This window comes from Monodon monoceros, unplaced genomic scaffold, assembly GCF_005190385.1.
Source record: "Monodon monoceros isolate NGI ecotype Baffin Bay Population unplaced genomic scaffold, NGI_Narwhal_1 Super_Scaffold_16, whole genome shotgun sequence".
Taxonomy (NCBI): Eukaryota; Metazoa; Chordata; class Mammalia; order Artiodactyla; family Monodontidae; genus Monodon; species Monodon monoceros.
In genome coordinates, this window is record NW_021703772.1 from 89264037 (window position 1) to 89285601 (window position 21565).

The following is a 21565-nucleotide window of genomic DNA, read 5'->3' on the forward strand; positions in this document are numbered from 1 at the left end:
GAGACATATGACCATTTGCTGTTTGGTTGTTAGTTCCACTTTGAATTTAGAACCAGAAAAAATAAATCACAGAAACTTACTAAAGAAGGATTTGCTTGACAGGCAAACTCAATTTTTATAGTGGCATAATTTTCAGTACGTCTCAAATTAATCTCAATTCTTAATTAAAATTTCAGTTTTGTTATAAAATATGCCAATTTTAAGTTTAACATAGAATAAAGAAAAATGACTGTAAACTTAACTTTTAAAAAGTATTTTAACAAGTGAAGTCCAATTGAAGTTATCCTTAGCATACTGACAATATGCAGGAAATTAGCAGAAATCTCTATCTAAAATTCATGAATCTGTGATAGCAGGCTCTTCCTTTATTTCATTTGGTTAAAGTTACTACATTAGCAGACTTGTGGGGTTTGTTACTCACTGATTTTTTTGTTTGTTTTTATCTTTCTAGATGTTCCACCAACTGGTCAGGCACACAGTGTGAGAGGCCGGCCCCAAAGAGCAGCAAATCTGATCATATCAGCACAAGTAAGTTTCTCCGATTAATATCTTGGGTGTTCCACATAGTATAGAAAGCATTGTTTTCTTTTTATACCATTATTGTGGGAATTGAGTCTTGGAAAATCTCCTTTATGGAATTTTGCAAGAGATCTGCAATCCATATGTTTTTTGAAAGAAGAATCACTGAACTCTCACCTGGTGACAGGATCCAGCGTTATGTGCTCTTTTAGGCTGTGAGGGTTCATCTCAAACTTTGGCAGTTTTCAGAACACACATCTGTAAACCTAGCTTAAGCTTTTCTTCGGAAATGTGCGTCAGCTGCAAAGGCTGCAAATATCACAATGGATGTGAGAATGCTTGGGGAAGAAAAGTAATTTCATGTTTTAATTAGAGTATTTTTCTTGAAGTGCATTCAGTGTGTTGTGGAAAAACAAACTTGATTAGTCTCAAAGTGATGAAGTGTGTTAACAAGCAATTTTTAATAAGGAGCATAGTTGATTCATTGCTTCCTTATCTTTAAAGTACTGGTTTTGAAGTATATTAAAATATAGCAACATTTTACAAGTTTTTTTGTGTGTGTATCTGTAGTCTTAGGACAGGTCCCTGATATGAAATTTTATCTACATCAATATTTTGTGTCTATGTGTGTGTGTTCCAACAATTTTAAATGATTTTATAAAGATTTTCACAAGGAAAGTCTTACATAAAGTTTCCCAATTCACACATACTATCACTAATGAGTGGAAAATTTTTGAGAAATCTGGAATAACTATCAAGTGGGTAAATATACTCTTGAAGAGAAAAAATAATACCTCTGATTTATGAATGCTTACTTAGCAATTTTTCTCTAGTCTTTCACTGCTGGTGAGAGAGCATACATGAAAACAAACAAAAAATATACTATGGAATTCGTGAAAAAAGAAAGACATTATCAAAATCAAAAGTATATGATTTTTGTACCTTAGACATAGGCTCCCAGTGTTTGCTGATCTACTTGTTTGTTGTGCCTGTCCCCAAATAATTTATCATTGCTTGAAATTCTTCAAGTGACATTGTCTAAAGTTCCACCATTTAGAGATTAACTTGGGCTAGTAAGGATGACCATCTTTGAAAAATGGCAAATAGGTATAGAATAAATAACCTTAGAAATGAGTCTTTGCATTTGGAAAAGTGAGATACGTGATTCTGGTCATGGAGCATAAGGTGTTACCTTAGAATTTGTGTGTTGTCTTTAGGAAGGGAAGGGAGAATACTGTAGCAAAACTATGGACACGTAGTTGTAGGAATAGGGCACTAGGATTTGAGGAATTGATTCATAAAATATAGGAGATGTGGAAAAATATACCTTGCCTAACTTGATATTGCAGAAGAAGAGCAAAAGAAAAAAAAATACTCTCTTCTCTCTCTTCCAGGATCATACTGACATTAGTACTAACAATTCTGGAGGAATACTAATTTATATGATTTTGTGAACCAGTTATAAGACTCAACCATCATTAAGAGCATTTTTGTAATGAAAAAATGCATTTGAGTTACCAACCTGTAAAACATACTGAAGTAATAAGTTGAGAATTAATGAAGTCATGGTACTTTAGGCTTTCTTTTATGATAACTTCTCAATTATCTAAGATAAATTAAAAACTTAGTCTTTTAGAGAATCAAAACAATTTTAAATACTGATAAAATTTTCTGAAAGAAGGAAACAGAGTAGAATGTCAATTGAATTTTCAATTTATGTATAAGGTCCATTTACAAGGGAAAGTTTCGTGTTTGGAAGATGATTTTGAGGAGGGGTGTGCCAGATGTATTTATTGAAAGGTGATGTTGTCAACCATTTGCATTAGCAACAAGCTCCCTTATAAGAAAAATGCCTCTAATTACATGCAACAGTTCTAAAATAGGAACTATCACATGGAAGGAGGAGTTGCAAGTAGTTGTAACCCTTTTTCCAAAGATTCTGATGCTCTTTCTTCCATCACTGATTTAAAGTCATTACATTTAATGGAAGTATCAATGCACATTGAAAGGGCTATTAGCTATGCAAATGTCAAATTATCTCAGATTTGAGCAAAGTTGACCACATAATGACTCTGTTAAAAGGTACTTATCAGACATTTGTGCTTAGAGAAACTTGCCTCAGTAACTCTGAAAGGAGAGAAAAGGTAGTTAAACTGATCCTTCCTAAGGTAGGAGGGCTATTTTTATTTTCTCAGGTAAACTCCAGTGGTTTTGAATGGTTGTCAAATGTTCCCCGAACTTGGGCAAAAGTAATCTGTTCAATAAGAAAGATGGATACTTTAGGAATGTGTTTTCAAATCTGCATTTCCACTTACAGTGAAGCATTCCATAATCATTGGACCTTGACACAATCAGGAATAGACTGCCTCTCTCAGCCTAACTGCTATCAACTGGCACGAGATTTACCTTTCTAATTGATGAGCAGCTTTCTTAATCATCTCTGAGTAGTCATAATGATGTTCTCTGCCCCCTTGCGGTTTAAAGTATCTAAAGATCAGCCTGCCTGTGGAATTAAGTGGATCTATTATTCTAGAACTTTCTGCGTAGTTTCCACTTGAAAAAGCAGAAACTTTTCTGAAGTTATTTGGAAGAGTTTTAAACTAAGGATGATTAAATATTTATTTTATACTCCTGTTTTAGATTTACCTAAAGTTTTAAGGGAGTGGATGCTCAGTGTTTGGATTATGCTATTCATATCTGCTAAATTTAAGGAGGATAAAAATATACTCAGCATTTGTGGGGCAGTAATGTAATGATGCTGTATTTTACTGTAGTGACAACAGAAATGTGATACCTGTTAGGGGGTTATTCATATCTTCTATTTTCCTACTTTATCCTCATGTCTTTTATACCATCATGTTTTAAAAACAGAAAAAAAATTAATTATGTTATACCAAGGAATTATAACTATAAATTGCAAATATATAGAGAAAAATGCAACAAAATAATGCCTCTGTCCTAATTATCCAAAAGCAAGTATTTATTGAGCCTCTACTAAGTGTCAAGTAATGTCTAGATCCCAGGGATGAATCAGTGAATAAGATAGTCAGGGCTTCCCTGGTGGCGCAGTGGTTGAGAGTCCACCTGCCGATGCAGGGGAAACGGGTTTGTGCCCCGGTCCGGGAGGATCCCACATGCCGCGGAGCGGCTGGGCGCGTGAGCCGTGGCCGCTGAGCCTGCGCGTCCAGAGCCTGTGCTCCGCAACGGGAGAGGCCACAACAGTGAGAGGCCCGCGTACAGCAAAAAAAAAAAAAAAAAAAAAAAAAATAGTCAATGCCTCTTCTCATGAAACTGAGGTACCAGAGGGATAAAAAAAAATAGTTAAACAAGAAAGCAAGCAAATAAGTAAACACGTAGAAAATAATTATGAGTCTTGATTGGATCTGTGAAGGAAGTAAAAAAGACACAGAAATAGAGAATGTTAGGGGAGAACTGAGGTCAGGAGTGATTTCTCTGAGATGGTGATACTTAAGCTCAGACTTGAATGATTAAAAAGGGGAGGAGACGCTAAGTGTATTTCAAACAAAAGAAACAGCAGATACAAGAACGCTAGAGTAGGAAAGAGCTAAACATGTTCCAGGGATTGAAAGAAAATTAGTGTACTGACACCAAGGGGACAAGAGTGAGAGTAGTACAAAGTGAGGATGATTATACATGACCAGGATGATAAGCAGCCTCTCAAAGATCACTGGAAGGATAATCTTTGCTAAGTTTGGAACATGATATGTTCTTTATGATTTTTAAAATAACAGTTTATCAAAGTGCTTAAGAAACATCATCCAAATCACTGTATATATAGAGAGAGAGACACACATTTATACATATATGTAAACTTAAGAGCAGAATATATAGCAGCAAGTCAAAAGAGGTCAATTGTAATGATATCATTTATGCTTATATTTTTCTACTATAACTTCAATAAACAAAAAATTCTTTCTTTAACTTTCATGATAGTAAACTCTTCTGGTTTCCCTCCCAACCTCTTGAAACAACTCTGTCTTCTTTGTGAGATACTTCTTTTTTATCTCTTCTAGTTATCTCATTTTCCACATACCACTACATATATTCTCCTTGGCAATCCATAATTCCTTGATCTCGGTTTTCAACTCTTCGTTAATTACTCCCAAATTTCTATCCTCAATCCTGGTTTCTCTTCTGAGGCTGAGACACATATCCCACTGCACAACTGCTGTATCCATATTGATGTCATCTCTGTCTATATCTATATATCTATATCTCTATACTACAGGAATCTGAAGCTCCGTGTTTCCCAAAATGATCTCATCCCCTTCTCCCACTCAACCAGCCATTTTTATACACCTTGTTTTGCCTTCCTGTCTATACACATAGCTGGAAAATCTACCTGGTTATCCAAGCAACACTTAAGAGTCTCTCTTAACCTTCCTTCTTTTTTAAGTTAAGTTAGACAATATAGTCCATAAATATGACTTCCTAAATTTCCTTCAACATCATCCTGTTTTTTAATAGCATAAATTCCCGGCTCATTTATGTAGCTTACACAGCCCTTCCTAACATCCCCTTTGCTTTCCTCTACAGCCACATCTCCTTCTACCGCCCTCTGCTCTACTCTCCATTCAGACTGTTGTTCCTTGATCTTTTCTCCTCCAGGTTTTCATATTTCTCTCCCTAGGTTAATTCAATATCTCCTCCTCCACTCAACCTGCATTCTCTTTCATGGAACTCATCCCTCAGGTCTCAAAGGCACACCAGTCGTCCTCCTCTATCCCAGATCTAGCCGGATACTACTCCTCTATGTTTTCAGGGCAATACATACTTTCACTAGGGTAGTGCTTATCACTGTGCTAAATAAACCCATGTGTTTGTCATCTTCTAATATACATCAAACAAGACGAGAGGAGGGACATTTCTATCCCCAGTGCAAAGTAGAGTAAATGTTGAGTGTGTGGAGTATAGCAACACTTAAAATATATCTGCTAAATGAGAACTGAATGTATAGTCCCTATGATATCCTAGGCACTGTGCTATCTGCAAAACAAAGATAGATAGCTTATGCCCTCCAGTTACAAATAAACTGATCTCTACAACATATGGTGAAAAGTGCAACATAGAGGCATACACAGAGTCATATGGCAATATGTATTTTGAATTAGTTAATAAACATGTGTTAGCACTTTCTGTGTAATAGACACAATTCTATTTACATTACTATGAGGTATATATTAATGATAACACTCATTTTATAAATGTGTAAACTCAAAGAATATAAATTTGCCCAAGCGCATGTTGCTAGTAAGCTGAGATTTGACCTTTGAGGTTCAAATTTGAGGTAGCCTGGCTCCAGAATCTATTATATCAACCGTGATGCTGTACTGCCTCTCCCATTGAAGGGGTCTCCTCAACATAACAATTTGATAAGCCAGTTCTTCTTTCAAATGGAAAAGCATTTTATAATGAGGCTACAGAACAATGTGGCAAAGAAAGACTGGCTCTATTTTCTGTGAGAAGTTTGTTGAGATTTCCCCTCCACCCAATAACAAGTTCAGAGTGTGTTTTTTTTTTTTTTAATCTGTTTAGAACAGTCCACCAAAAATATACTATTAAAAATATCACCTACAATAGATCTTGATTGTTATATGTTACAATATGATATTTACTGCTGTATATACTGCTTGGAAAAAATACTTATTTTGATAAATATCTATACTATATTCTAAAAATATATATATTTGCTAGTTGTTTCTATGAATATAAACTAATTTACAAAAAATAAAGAAAAACTTGCCAAATTGCCACCCTTTATTATTTATTGGCTATACTGAGCATTATGGCAGTTACCTTGATAGCTTATATAAACATATAAGAATGCTAGGCTCTTAAACAGAGGGCTGTAATGTGAGGGATTGGAACTGCCATCTGTCATGGGAAAAAGAAAAACAAAGTTCTTTGTTTTCTAGCATGCATAATTAACAGCATTTTTACCTAATAAGAATAAAAGACACTATGTAGAACAAATAAAATCTAATATTTTAAATAATTTATAATTGATTTGAGGGGAAAGTAACTTTATATACCTTAAAACTAGTATTGATATATATTTTAAACCTACAAATTTACCACAAAATTTAGCAGAAAAAAATATAAATGATGAAGTGAGGATATTTATAAAGTTGTGATCAATCAGTTGAAGTCAGTTTATGAAGAAATCAAGCTGTTCACTGGTATTTAAAATTTGTGGACAAATGTTAATTACTCTCCAAGGTGCCAGATTCTCCACTTACATTAATTATTAATAAATTACACATTCATATAAAGTTCACTTTCCCAAAACCAAGGAGGTAATGTAATATCAAACTCACTAAATCATATAGTGCTGGTAACAGCATGAAAAAAATAAAATGAGGTTTACATTTCAGAAACTGACTAAAGAAGGCAAGCCATATTTTCTCTTGCATGGAAGAGAGTTATTTGGTCATTTTAGTCAAGTTATTTTTGAAGTTCCAAATTGAAAGATTATCTTATATATGACATTTCCTTAATAAAGACTTTTTGGTATTTTGGTAAATGATCTGCAATATGTACTACCTCACACAGATATCTGCGGCCAGAGCTGTTCAAGCTGATCTATACTTCTATTTTAAATTCCCTAAGCAGCTGCTTATCATGCTTAATATTACCATTAATTGCTACCACAGTATTTTACATATACATGTATATGCAGAGAAAAATTCATATATTTAATAACTATTAACGTTTCATTCCTGAACCATTCAAGATCCTCACATTAAATTTCAATTAGTTTGGGTGTTACTGTGTTTCTCAGTTTAGCCAATGATTAAGCTGACTTGACAGAATCAATGAGATACTTATTCCAAATAGACAAAGACTTGTCTTATGGGCACTAGATATTTGTCTGTTGGAAACACGAGATTTAGGTACTTGATAGAGCTTCTTAATACTCTCCTGTTATTAGGCAATGCTTGCATTCAGTTTTCTTCCTGCATAAGTGACATATGACCCTAGGTGTATCTTACTGTGGATCGCATCATCAGTAAAAGGGTATCGTCTCCTTCTTCTTTAGAAAAAAAAGATTGCTCTTATTGCCAACCTAGAAATGGAGGGCAGGGCAGAGGTTCTCCTCAGTTTTACTTCTCCCCTATGCTCAGCTGCATAAAAACTAAGATCCACTTTCTATGACCACTTTTGAAAATCGATTCCATAGATCTGTTATTCCATTTTGAAGATGAGTGATACAACCTAGATCATTCTTATAAAGAGGGAAAGTGGACATTTACAACATAAGCCAAACACTTAAATGTGGTTTGCTGAGAATATTCTGGAACTGGAATTTGAGAAAGAGAATCCACTTTGTCCCCCTATTTTGTTGAATCAAGCTAAGAGCCCTATGTGGTAGGTCTTCGTGTCTCTATTTTAACAGGTAAAGAGCGTGAGCCTCAAATTTTAAATAACTTTTCCAAGGTCTCACTTCAGGTAGGTGGTGAAACTGATATTTAGGCCTATGTCCATCCAAATCCAAAACTGTTACCCCTTTAGTTTTACCAGACTGCCATCTAACTTGCCACATGTACTCATGGCCAGGGAGTATTTATAGCTAAAGGAAAAAAACTAAGTGTGGAAATATGGCCAGGGAAATTGTGGAAATGTGTGTTCAGTCACAGTCTCTTTACTTATGTCATTGCAAATAAATGTGTCTGGTGAGAATCAGAGTCAGACTGACAAAGAAGTCAGTATTTCTAACCTCAAGGTATTCAATGGTAACATATAAATGAAGGATATCTAAAGAAACATTTCCAGCAGATCAAGTATTTAATAAGAAAGTGATTTTCCAGTAATGTAGTTATGAACTAGGAATATAGACATTTGGCCTCAGCTTTATTTTTATTATGTCAATTGTCAAATGATTTGGTGTAATAAAGTGTTCAGTTATGTCAGTCTTGTCTTCATTTTATTTATGTGTTCATCTATTCATTCATTTCTTTTTCAGGAAGCATAGCCATCATTGTGCCTCTCGTCCTCTTGGTGACTTTGATAACCACCTTGGTAATTGGTTTAGTGCTTTGTAAAAGAAAAAGAAGGTAAGATGCAAGGTTCTAGACCAACAGTAAATAAATTACACAAATAGTTACAGAAGCCGATTTTTTTTAAGAAAATTTCTTAAAGTATGATTTACATATTCCAACTGCTGAATTCTATGTTTTTTGAACCATTTTATCCCTCTACTTCATTTTAAGTGATTATAATTTAGACAACCTTTCCCTTATGTTATATTGATGGAATGGCTGCATTTGCATATTCCAACAAAAATAACAAGGGAGTTATTAAACATTCAATAGAATTTTACATTTGTGGTAGTTTTTCCTTGAAATAGCAAGCGTCTCTAAAGAGCATTTTGTAATATTAATGTGTAAGATTAGTAATGTCAATAAAATGATAATGGCTATGTATTGTATGTCACAAATTGTACATTTTATTCACAGATTACATATTTGTTGATTTTATATATTACTGGAAGTATCATTATTTCAACTTATTTGAATATGCAGTTAAAAGATCTATAAGGAGTGAGTTGTCTGTGGGGTTATTATCTGGAAGCTAGAGTTTGTGAGTCCGTTTTTTTTTGTTTTGGTTTGGTTTAGTTTGTTTGTTTGTTTTTTGCGGTACACGGGCCTCTCACTGTTGTGGCCTCTCCCGTTGCGGAGCACAGGCTCCGGATGCGCAGGCTCAGCGGCCATGGCTCACGGGCCCAGCCGCTCCGCGGCATGTGGGATCTTCCCGGACCGGGGCACGAACCCGTGTCCCCTGCATCGGCAGGCGGACTCTCAACCACTGCGCCACCAGGGAAGCCCCGCGAGTCCGTTTTTGAATTATGTAAAAGAGGATTTTAGCCACGTGACTTGAGGATTGAAAGTTTATCACTATTTTTTTATAGACCTTTTTCAGGAACGAAAGGGAGAAAGTAGAATTTTAAAGGGCAATTGATTAGTGAATATTCAGTTTCAACTAATGTGGTATTAGCTATTTACAAGGAATATGTTCCAAGTGCATTTTTTACTGTTAAATCTAAATAATTTGGGAAAATAATGTATTACATTCAGAGTTTTTGTTCCTCTGTGAATCAATAAATGTCATTTATTTTCAGTGTATTTTATTTAAGAATGTTCCATCAGTTATATTAAAATGTCATTAAATCTACAAATACGACAGTTTCATGCACCACATTGTGATATTTAGACAACTCACACAATGTTCACTTATTCTAGGACAAAAACTATAAGAAGACAACCTATTATCAATGGAGGAATAAATGTAGAAATCGGCAATCCATCTTACAACATGTATGAGGTGGATCATGATCACAGCGATGGAGGTCTTTTAGATCCTGGCTTTATGGTGGACCCAGCAAAGGTAAAGTTTTAAGATGACGCACTGTGAGCACTAACATTCTTGAGTCATTTCTCCATAAAATGGTTCTGAATTTCATCATTATTTCTTTTATCTGAAGTTAGATTAAAGAACTTTAGGATGCATTGAATTTTATAGGCTCTTCTAAAGAAAAAATAAAATTGTGGACTGCATTCACCTGAAGCACGAAGTTAATGTAACATGTTTTGGAAAATAATATTTATTTATTCGCTTAGTTTATAAACATAGCTTATTTAAAATAATATTCAAATGTGTTGAGGTGCTGGCACATCTAAATATACAGCCAAGTGTAAAATTACTGATTTATTTTTAATAACAAAAAGAGTACAGTGTTTCATTGCCATAATAAGTACTTTATTTCCAATAATGTTTTATTGAATAGTCCACTAAGCTGTGTGCTTGGATTTGTTTGTGATCAAATCGCTTTTAAACAATATTTTTCTACCTACTATAATATCCTTCTTATTGATTTGAGACATACCATTGATATATATAGCCTAAAAATCCACAGTCTTTTTTTAGTTTCTATTAGTTCATATTACTGAATGCTCAGTTTGGAAGCTTTCATAAGAAATAGATAAATGATGCAACTATCTAGATAAACTTGCAAAGATTCCCTTCACTGTATAATCGGAATATTTTGCATGATAATTATAGAATATTTTAAGAGCATCAATTGAATTAATGAATTAAGAGCATCAATTTGCTAGTATGGTATGATTTTTCTTAGCTTATTTGTTCATTCATTAAATGGTTATTTATATTCTGATATATTAAAGGTATTTTGTCCAAAATGCACCATTATATTAAATAATCGCAACGATCACATGGCTTTGCACTCATAGCAATAGCTGTTCCCAAAGAAACTGAATAGGTCCCCATATATTCAATCTAGTTCTGAATCCATGGCCAGACTTTCTAAGCCTAAAATTTGTGGTCTGAAACTGAAGAAGTATTCATTTCTATGAAAAGAAATCAATCATTATTGCATAGATAAGTTTTTACGCTATCAGAAGATATTGTATACTTTTTTCCTCATTAGAAATAATTTTTTAGTTACTCTAAATTATTAATTCAGTTACTAACTCCTACATTTGAATTTGTTTGTGAAATAAACCCTGGTAACCTAAGTTTCAGTGTTTTGTACTGGAAATTGAAACACTAAACATACTGTGCATGTTGTTTGATAATTTATAAAGGAGAAAGACATTTTAAATAATAGACTTCTCATATTCTATGAATTTTTCTTAGGAATAAAATACAGTATCTGTAACTATAATATGAACTGATGAGGATATACCTTATACACTTTTTATGAGCGGGAGGGTTCTCATTTTCCCCATCATTTTATTTCTAGTGATAGAGCTAAGCCTATTTTGGATACTTAAAGGGGCTAGCTTTTTAATATTCCATTTCATTTTTAAAATATTTACTCTAGGAAGATAAAGCTATGCTTCAGTGCCCCTCAAATATATTTTTAATGTATTTAGCAAATAACATTCAGTAAATATCTATTTACTTATTTTCTGATTGACCAAAATTACACTAAATGTGACTTAGATGGCTGATTCTAGCTGAGTCCTGATGTTTGAAATGTAAATATGAATTGTTGCCTAAGAAGTAACTGCAGAAAATACATTTATAGGTATAGACGATTTTAAAAAGCAGGTAGCCACACCAAAGCAACCTTCATGATGAAGTGTTTTTCATAGAGTATTCACTTGTTACAATGGTTTGATATATTCATGATGTGAATGTGAATGATGATTCATGAATTCATGATCTGTGAATCACAGATCTAATATTAATAGTTATTTCATAAATTATTGAAACTACCATGAACACAATGTTGATGCCCCAGGGCTGAAGAATATATCTTATGTTATTTTTATGACTTAACATGAGTTTATATCAATGAAAACAGTTCCATGATATTAGATCAGAAACTAAAATTCTCTGTTTACACACAGCCCAGGTATATAGGGGGAGGGACCAGTGCTTTCAAGCTTCCACACACAGCGCTGCCCAGCTACCTAAACTCTGATTTGAAAGGACCACTAACCGCTGGGGTGAGAGAAAATTCATTATTCCATACCCATTCCATCACAGAACTCCTCACAATCAAAGATGATTACTAGACTTAGATAGGGGCTTATCTTTAATGATTTTTTAATTAACAAAAGATTTCAAAACAGCATTAAAATTGGGGGCTTAAGTGTCCTGCGTATGCAAAATTATATATGAAATGTTATTTTCGGCAAGTTATTCAGTAGAAATATCTCTTCTTCTAAATTTGAAAATGTTAAAGCTCCTTAACAGTAAACATGAGCATTTGCTATTGTTAGAACAGAAATCTCTAGCCAGAAATTTAAGCTGAATAGTTTAAATTTATGTTTGGCTTGGTTTATTTTCTATTAAGGTGCTTTGTTTAGTATATACAAATTTGATATCCTTTTAAATAAAAATATAATACAAAATGTGGCATTGTATGGAGAAATTAGAAATGGTGTATGAAACCATTCTTGAAAACTTTTTAAGTAACTAGCTTCTAGAGAAAGGTGCTTTGTCTAAAGTTACATGGTTCATATTGGAAAGAAGAGGGATTAAAGACAGGTATCAAGATTCCTAGGATTGATCTCACCCTTGCACCTCTCTCCCATCAACTGTTTTTCATTCTCATTTTTTTTATCATGTTTGTCTCATTTGCATGGCTCAAAAAATATAATATTTCTTTGTTATGACTAAGATTTAACGTTCTATTTTGGAAAGACAAAATTTTAAAAATCCAACTAGGTAACAACCTCAGGTTAAGTTGCAACTATTAAAATAATAAACATTGTATATGTTTTTCAAATGAAAGAGATCATTTCTTCATGTCTCAATTCTACCTCAAAGTGATGCAAGTATCTATGAAACTTAGAATGAATGTGTCCTTCACAATTCTTTAGAAGAATCCAAAAATATTTCCAATAATAAGTACATAGAGATTGTTTGAAGCAAAAATACTGTCTTTATTTTTTAAAGTTTACACAACTAATGTAGTTTACTTTCATTTTTCTTTTTTTTTTATTTCATATTGAAAAATTATAAGCACCAAGCAGTTAGATAACCAAGCAAAAAGATGGCAGCACATCTTTCCTGCCACTGCAATAGCATTAAGGGGAGAAAACATGGACTGGAAATAAGACAGTTTGGTTTAATGTTCTGTACTTTTAAATAAAGTCACAGTGAATATAGCTTTCATGAAGATTTCTTCAGGCTTTCAATATTATGTCAAAGCTCCCCTTAGGTTCACAAGTTAACTGAAAAATGTACAATTATGTTTTTATCTAAAACGATGCTAAAGTCAACGAAAGCCTGTAAACAGAATTTAAATTACATTTATATAATTACTATTTAGTAAGTTAAATGAAATGCATATAAATGTTGTTAACAGTAAAAGATAGACATCATAGAAAATAACAAATTCATGTGGTCAAAACAGGTAATAAAACTATATTTATTTTTCTCCTTCAGCCAACAAATTACTCCAATCCAATATATGCGAAATTGTATATGGATGGGCAAAACTGTCGAAACTCCTTAGGAAGTGTTGATGAAAGGAAAGAACTGCTTCCAAAGAAAATAGAAATTGGGATAAGAGAGACAGTGGCATAATGAGCGATACCTTTTATATACTGTATAAATGTATAAAATGTAAGGATTACTTTTGTATGTTCCAACAGTATTATACTTGTTTTGGGATCAGCATTACCTCTTCCTTTATCTTTTTTCTGGTCAATTGTTTTCTGAGTTTTCTGGGTTTTATTTTTTGCTGATGACTACTGATTGACCATTTGTATGGTATTTTTATGAAAAAGAACTGCACTACAGTACAGTTTACACCAATGCTGCTGATAAGACACCTTTGAATTTGTTAAAATTAAAAACAACATATTCCTTTGTAGTGTGAATATGAGCAATCTATTTTATATGAACTTTTTTGGTTCTACTTAATCAACAAAGATAATCTCTGCACTTTTTCATTATACGGTCTGAAAGCTGTAATACAATATCATTTAATTCTCTGTTTAAATTGATGGAAAAATGATTGAATGGTCAACTCTCTTCTTTGTGCCCATTAAGACTGATTCAGACTGCTGAAAACATGTAGCCCTCACAAGTTCAGCATAACCAGCTTTGAAATTAGTCTTAGGTTGCCAAGTGAGAATTTTGACAAAAAACCTTTAAAAATTTATAAAATTAATAATTTGCATGAATACATATGACTACATTTTCCAAAATTTAGTGGACTCTCTTGTGATATACTAAAAGTATACACCCTATAAACAATAGTTATATTTAGGTAGTAGAACATAGCAAAATTATAATCAAAAGTGGAAAGAACACACTTGTTATGGGAGAAGACATTTTGTTTTCCCTCAGTCCTGAGGTAAATAGCCAGCCTAGAGCACAACAGGGCATTGGGCACTCATGTCTTAGGAATTTCTTCCCAGTCACGTGCATTTTGTGGAAGATTAACCCAACCCCTTAACACACAGAACACTAAAGAATACTATATAAGCACACAAATTGATAACACAGTTTCAATTATGTGAATGCATTCTCTTTGCGAGATCAAAAGGAAGAGGCAAGGCAGCCATTATGGTATAGAGTAATCAGTAAATATTTTCAATATACAATATGACTAATCTATTATTTGCCCTATCCAAAATATATTCTTAAGGGACTTTCCAAGTTATGGAAAAACAATTATCTGCCCATAATCAAAGGTGGAGAGTATACATGCTGACCAGTTACTCTGGTACTCTGATTTCTTCTGGTTATACAAAACACATGGACCCCATTTACTTGTCTGTTTTCAAATTTCAATTGAAACACACATACGGTTTATTTAAGTTGTATAAAAAAGTATAGCATTTTTATACAAATATCTTTAAAGGCACAAAAGATTTATTCACAAGGTATGGAGGGCTTTTTGTTCCTCTGATAGACATGACTGACTTTTAGCTGTCATAATGTATTAACAGATGAAATATGTTTGTGATTGCTCTTTATCCCTTTGTACAAGCATTAAAAAAAAAAAACACAGCTGTTTTATAAAGAGACTTTTTGTTGTACTATGTGCATGCATACTACCTATTTCTAAACTTTGCCATATTGAGGCCTTTATAAACGATTGATTTATGTAATACTAGTGCAATTTTGCTTGAAACAATGTTATGCATATCATAAACTTTTCCAGGTTCTTGTTTAAGTACATTTTTTAAATTGAACAGTATTTTTCATTTTGGTTATAATAGTCATTTTGCCTATGTTTCTACAATGAAGTGTTAAATACTTTATAAAAAATTGTTGACTGGCTTATTTAAATGAAATTCTACATATTTAAGTGCTTGTGTTGGATAGTTTTTGAAAAGAAAATTATTTTCTTTATGGAGTTTAACATTCTTAGGAAGTTATTTTAGTAAACATGAGACATAATTTTTGTTGTATCCTTAGGACATACTCCTTGGGTTAGGACTGATTTCACTGCATCATTTTTCAAATCACAATAAGAAGGCATTTTCTCTCTTCTTGAAGTAGAAACACATCTCTTACTTTTTCCTTTTCCCTGCCATACATTGCTCATCGTGGTCGCCATGTTGCAATAGAAAGAAAGATAGGTTATATACACAATAGTATGACAATTGTGTTGAAATAAGCCAAAGTTCTTCCTGCTCTTTCCCATTCTCAAAAAAATGTACTTTAAGGAAAACTCAGACTCCATTAGATGCTGTGTAGACATTATTTTGTAAATGGAATAGTTATTAGTGTACCTACTTGGAGTATTGGAATAGAGATGCAAATGTAGGAGGGTCTGATTGACTGGAGCTATCATTGAGTTGTATTATCTGAAAGAGTCTTTGTATATCAGAGCTTTATGACCATAGCTGACATTATCATTTGAAAGAGAAGAACCCACAGATTGGAATGACCTCGATGCAACTAACATTAGTATAAGTATCTACCAAAACATACATGATATACAACTAACACTCAGGGTCTGGCATCAATGACCTATTTTCTCTCTAGTACACTGAAAACTATAGTCAAGAGAGCTCAGGATGCAGCTCATCCTAAGGACCTACATTCTCATGGTCCTTAGTTCACAGTATGTTTCACCATTCTATGCTGGTTCATTCAAGTCCACATCAGAATCCATAGTATTTCTAGTTGCAGTTACTTTGCATTCAGTGTTTAGAGAACAAAGATATTTCTTGTCAACTCCTCAAACTTTATTTCTATGGCTCTAGCTGTTTCTATTTCAATTTTCTTTTGCAAAAACTCATATAAATATTAGAAAGTCAGGTGTATAATTCTCCACAGTGACCAATTTTTATAAATGCCTTTCCAAAATACTTCCTGAAATATTCCTTCAAGTTTTGATGGGACACATTGTCTAAAAAATAAATGCTTCCTGGTAAACTCTTCTTCTTACCCATATGTCTTTCCATCCAAAGCAGAGATTTTCAGCCTTTTGACATTTGAGCCAGGTAATTCTTTGTTGTCCTCTTTAGAGTAAGACACTTAGCAGGATCTCTGTCTCCTATCCATTAGTCGCTACTAGCACCACCCAAAGTTGCAACAATCAGAATACCTACAGACGTTGCCACATGCCTTCTGGGGAACAATATTGCTCTTGCTAAGAACTGCTGATCTAGGGCTGTGTTCTGTTTCTCGCTATTAAATGACTTTCAGCTGGATCAGCTGAGTCAAAAAAAAAAAAAAAAAGGCTCCTCATCACCAAAATCATGGCAGTCCTAAGTTTTTATTTTAATTCTTTAATGTTGATGATGCATGAGTTACAGAAACTTGGTATTAGTAAAGTGCCTATGTAGTTTAAAAAAGTCATTACTAAGGGAAAATTTTCATTTAGAAACGTACCATTTTGCATAAATTGGGCTATTTTCATTTATGCAAATGTTTTATTTGTGGCCTTTTTGATATCATTAATGATTATGTGTTATTTTGTTTAGTGGTTGATTATATGCTTATTTTGTTGTATCTCGAGGTTGAGATTTAAGCTTGCAGTTTTCATCTAGGAATGTTTCTTTCCATTTTTATGATGACTCACAGAAGTTCAACACTCAATGTATTTTATGGCTATTATAAATGAACTATAATATGTAAAATGCCCACAATTTCCAAATCCCTAACAGGGAAAATTGATACATGTGATGAAGGAAATATAAAAAAAAATTGTTAACTTTTCTTTATCCTCTCCCATCTCCATATCTTCCAACAGATACAAAATCTTATTCCTGTCTATGAATACCACTACTATTTACAAATTCAACTTTTTCATGTAGTTTTACTTAAAAGATTAAAATATACGATAATTAAAATTCTGCAGAGTTGAGCAAAATATAGCTAACCACTTTCTTCACCTTATGTCCCATTCCAGTTATTGTCAGTTTGTTTAACAATGGCTCTCTCAATATTAAAAGATTTATTTAAATTTAATGTAGATTAAAGTCATTGTTCAAATAGGTTCCCTTGAATTGTAACTTGTAAGAAAAAGAGGGACTCAAGCACTTCTTTTGAAGATGACTACTGGGTAACATAGCACAAAAATTATTTTTCCATGTGTTTTGAATATGAGAAAAACAACAATAGAGCAAAAAAATGGTGTATTTTTCAACTTTACTACCAAATCTATTGCTAACTCAGTATATCCAGAAAATTAACTTGTCCAGCAAAGATAAAGTTAATATAAAATATTCAGAACCAGTTTTATTCAGAAAAACATTTAGTTTTTGATGTTATCTAATATCAAAAGGCCCAGGGACATATACTTCATGGCATGAGGTGCATGTATCTAGTCTAAAAAAAGAAAAATAAATGAAATGACTTCTCTGGTTTAACTTTTCTCTTGTAGATATTACACTTAAGTGGCTGCAATTTATTCTGAAAAACAGTTTCTAGTGAATCCCATCATTTTTTGTACCCAAAGTGATCAAAAATCAAAGAAAAATTGTTACTAAAGATGGCCTATTTGATAAATTCTGTGCTTAGAAGGTGTTCATTCTCTTTGATGGATAGTCTGCCCCTTTAGCACAGCATTTGTAAGAGATCAGTGAACCTAGGCAATGCAATTCTGATACTTTAGTCATTTATTCACTCCAAGATAATTTTTCAGCTGTAGTTTCTTTTGCAGTTTTAATAGATAAATTATGTGTCTCCTGATAGAAGGTGATTTCCAGCTTTTTTATGCTGTAGTGGTTTGGAGAACCAGTAATATAACTGTCCTAGCCTTTCAAAATATAATGTCAATAGTGAAAGCCATATGCAGCTTATTCAAGTCAGTAATATACAAACTTATAAGTGAGAACTATTTTTCTACACACAGAATAAACTGTGAAATGTAGTTTAGAATAAAATTTAGAAGTTTGAAATAAGGCTGTTGATGGAGATACTTAAAAAAACAATACACAGAGTCTAACTTTAGTATGGCTTGATTGATTTGATACAATATTTCTCAATGAATAATGTCAAAAGTAAGGTAGAAAATAACCAGACAATGAAATTTCAAATGGAGCAATCTCCATTCTTGCAGTCTACAAGTGTCAATAGTATGTTTGTGGAAATCTATATAAACACGTAACAATAATGACAACATACAAACACACATGTACATACACTCACATATTCTCACACACTGAATTTGAGGTCCCATTAATTGTGAAGATGGCATTTTTCTCCTATTTTACCTAAATTTTAATCACGTTTAGCTTCTCTGGCTTATAATTTCAGAAATCACTACACTTATCCATATTAGTAACAATTTCCTAGATTCTTATTCTTTAATATAAAATCATATCTCTCCCTATTTGCTTCTTATTTTCTTCTATCCAAAGTGATCTTACAGGAAGCCAACATTCTTCTTTCACTATTTTGTCATAAGCTGTATTGCTTATTTTTATTGTAAAAAATAGTCATTTTAGGAAACAAAATGAAGAAAAATTAATAGGAAGTTTAAAAACTAGAGAGAACCAATTATGGTTTCAGAGAATTTTATTCATTTGTTTTAGAATCATGCTTAAATTTAATTTTTCTATCCTGCTTTAAAAATATAACATTATAACATTAAAATATTTGGTTTTATGTCTTTCTTGTGCTTTTATTTAGTTACTTCTTTTTATTCAATTTCTTGCTTATTTTATGGAAACTCTATATTGCTTGTTTTTATTTTTCTCTTTTGAAAATTATAGTTTATAATTTGTTCTACTGGTAAATACTTCCAACTCTAAATAATTAAATATAGAATTTAAAAATAAGGTTTTTTTCTCTCTCTCTAAATTGAGGAATTTAACATCCTTAGATTCCTCTAACCTAGCTTACCCTCACAGTCTTTGTTGATACAGTTTGTTGTTTTATTAAGAAAATATTTTTTAGAATGATATTTTAAAATTTATTTTTGTATTTTTGTATTATTTATTTTATTTATTTATTTTGTTGGCTGCATCAGGTCTTAGTTGCAGGATCTTTTGTTGCGGTGCGTGGGCTTCTCTCTAGTTGTGGTGTGCTGGCTTCTCTCTGGTTGTGGCATGTGGGTTTTCTCTCTCTAGTTGTGGTGTGTGGGTTTTCTCTCTCTAGTTGTGGCGTGCAGGTTACAGAGCACGTGGGCTTTGTAGTTTGCGGCACGTTGGCTGTCTCACTGAGGCACACAAACTCAGTACTTGTGGCGTGTGGGCTTAGTTGCCCCGTGGCATGTGGGATGTTAGCTCCCCAACCAGGGATCAAACCCACGTCCCCTGCATTGGAAGGTGGATTCTTTACCGCTGGACCACCAGAGAAGTCCCATTAAGAAAATATTTTAACTGAAGTATTACTTTTTATATGTTTTGTCTTTATCAATTATTTGGAATATTTTCAACTATTTTTACATTTATGATTTCTTTTTAAAATTTATCATTCCATCACTGTATGATTCTTCCATCCTTAATTTCTTTATTTTGACTGATGTCTTATTAGTATCTTTCATGAAGCATACTTATGAAAAGCCTTTATCAGTGGTATATTTGCTGAACTTTTGCATATGTACAGACATTTTTCTAAGGTGTTCAAATATGAATGTCAACTCAACTGTATGTATATTTTTGGAGTTTTTTCTTTTCCTCCAAAGTTAGGTTGAACCTGCCCCACTGCTTTCTGGTGTTCAGTGCTGTTAAGGATAAGTCTGAGACCAAACAGGTTTTCCTTTCTTTGTAACATTTCTCCCCAGACTTTAAGAAAACAAAGCAAAAACTAATTATAGTTAAAATATATTGTCAAATATACACATACATTTTTATTAATTTTGTCTATCTACTACAATTTATTTTTAGCTGAGATTAGTTTTCTTCAAGAGGTCTTTGTCACTTCTGTCCAAAGTGTTTTCTTTCAATACACAGAATCACCTACAGTTCTTAGATTAAATCTTTATTTTTTATTTACTAGAGAAAAATTATCTTAATATCTTTTCTCCTTTTTTTTCCTTTATTCTTGAAGAGATTTTCAAGTTTCTGGCCTGAATTCCTGATTTACTTTTTTCCCCTGCATATTCAGTTTATTTTTCACGTATTCATGTGTGAGTCTGTGTGTGTGCATGCATGCAAGTGCCTTGGGGATGGGTCCTTCCTTATCTTGCTCAACTTTCTTTTTAACTTAGTTTTTTATTTTTCTGTTTAGTGTATTTTCTTCTTATGGTTTTCTGCTGAGGTATCATAGTATCTGTTTCCTGTTTCCTACTCACAATACCAACTTATTTTCAAAAGTTTTTGTTTTGTAACAATCTGTAAGTCTAGAGAATGATGTTTTGACATCCTTGTCCTATGGAATTTTTAAAAGCGTAATCCAAGTGCTTTTTACATTTTCTTTGCCATTCACTAATTTTTTTTTTTTTTTTAGGCTGCATTGGGTCTTTGTTGCTGCATGCAGGCTCTCTCTAGCTGTGGCGAATGGGGGCTACTCTTTGTTGCAGTGGACGGGCTTCTCATTGTGGTGGCTTCTCTTCTTGCAGAGCACGGGCTCTAGGCACGCAGGCTTCAGTAGTTGCAGCACGCAGGCTTCAGTAGTTGCAGCACATGAGCTCAGTAGTTGAGGCACGCAGGCCCTAGAGTGTGCAGGCTTCAGTAGTTGTGGTGCGTGGGCTCTAGGGTGCTCAGGCTTCAATAGTTGTGGCATGTGGGCTCAGTAGTTGTGGCTCACAGGCTTAGTGGCTCTGCGGCATGTGGGATCTTCCCAGACCAGGGATCAAACCCATGTCCCCTGCATTAGCAAGCAGATTCTTAACCACTGTGCCACCAGGGAAGTCCTGCCATTCACTAATGTTTAATTACAGAGAAAACACTACTTCCAGTGCTTCCCAGCAAATAGGGTATACAATATTTATTGTCCACTCTTTCCATCAATTTTATGCCTCTTAAATATCTTTCTTAGGTCTATAACTTCTGGTCCATTTCTCCATCATATATCCTAGTGGGTCTTTTCTAAGAATCAGTCTAATTAATCTCATTCTCATATCAATATACCTTTACTTAAACAATAAAATAAGAAAGTGCAGAAAATGTCATTGCTCATGTATGCTGTATTATGGGGA

At 33.3% G+C, this 21565-nt stretch overlaps 1 protein-coding gene across 1 annotated transcript in view; it reads left to right on the forward strand.

The window, feature by feature from the left end:
* The window catches only part of LRP1B (LDL receptor related protein 1B), a 1820879-nt gene extending 1805549 nt beyond the window's left edge, over positions 1 to 15330 (forward strand). Inside the window, exons 87-91 of the mRNA XM_029226108.1 lie at positions 452 to 528; positions 8504 to 8594; positions 9780 to 9924; positions 11913 to 12011; positions 13459 to 15330. Of these exons, the coding sequence (XP_029081941.1) occupies positions 452 to 528; positions 8504 to 8594; positions 9780 to 9924; positions 11913 to 12011; positions 13459 to 13599 (553 nt within the window). The 3' untranslated portion in view covers positions 13600 to 15330. The remainder of the gene's footprint in view (positions 1 to 451; positions 529 to 8503; positions 8595 to 9779; positions 9925 to 11912; positions 12012 to 13458) is intronic.
* Positions 15331 to 21565: the final 6235 nt, after the last annotated feature.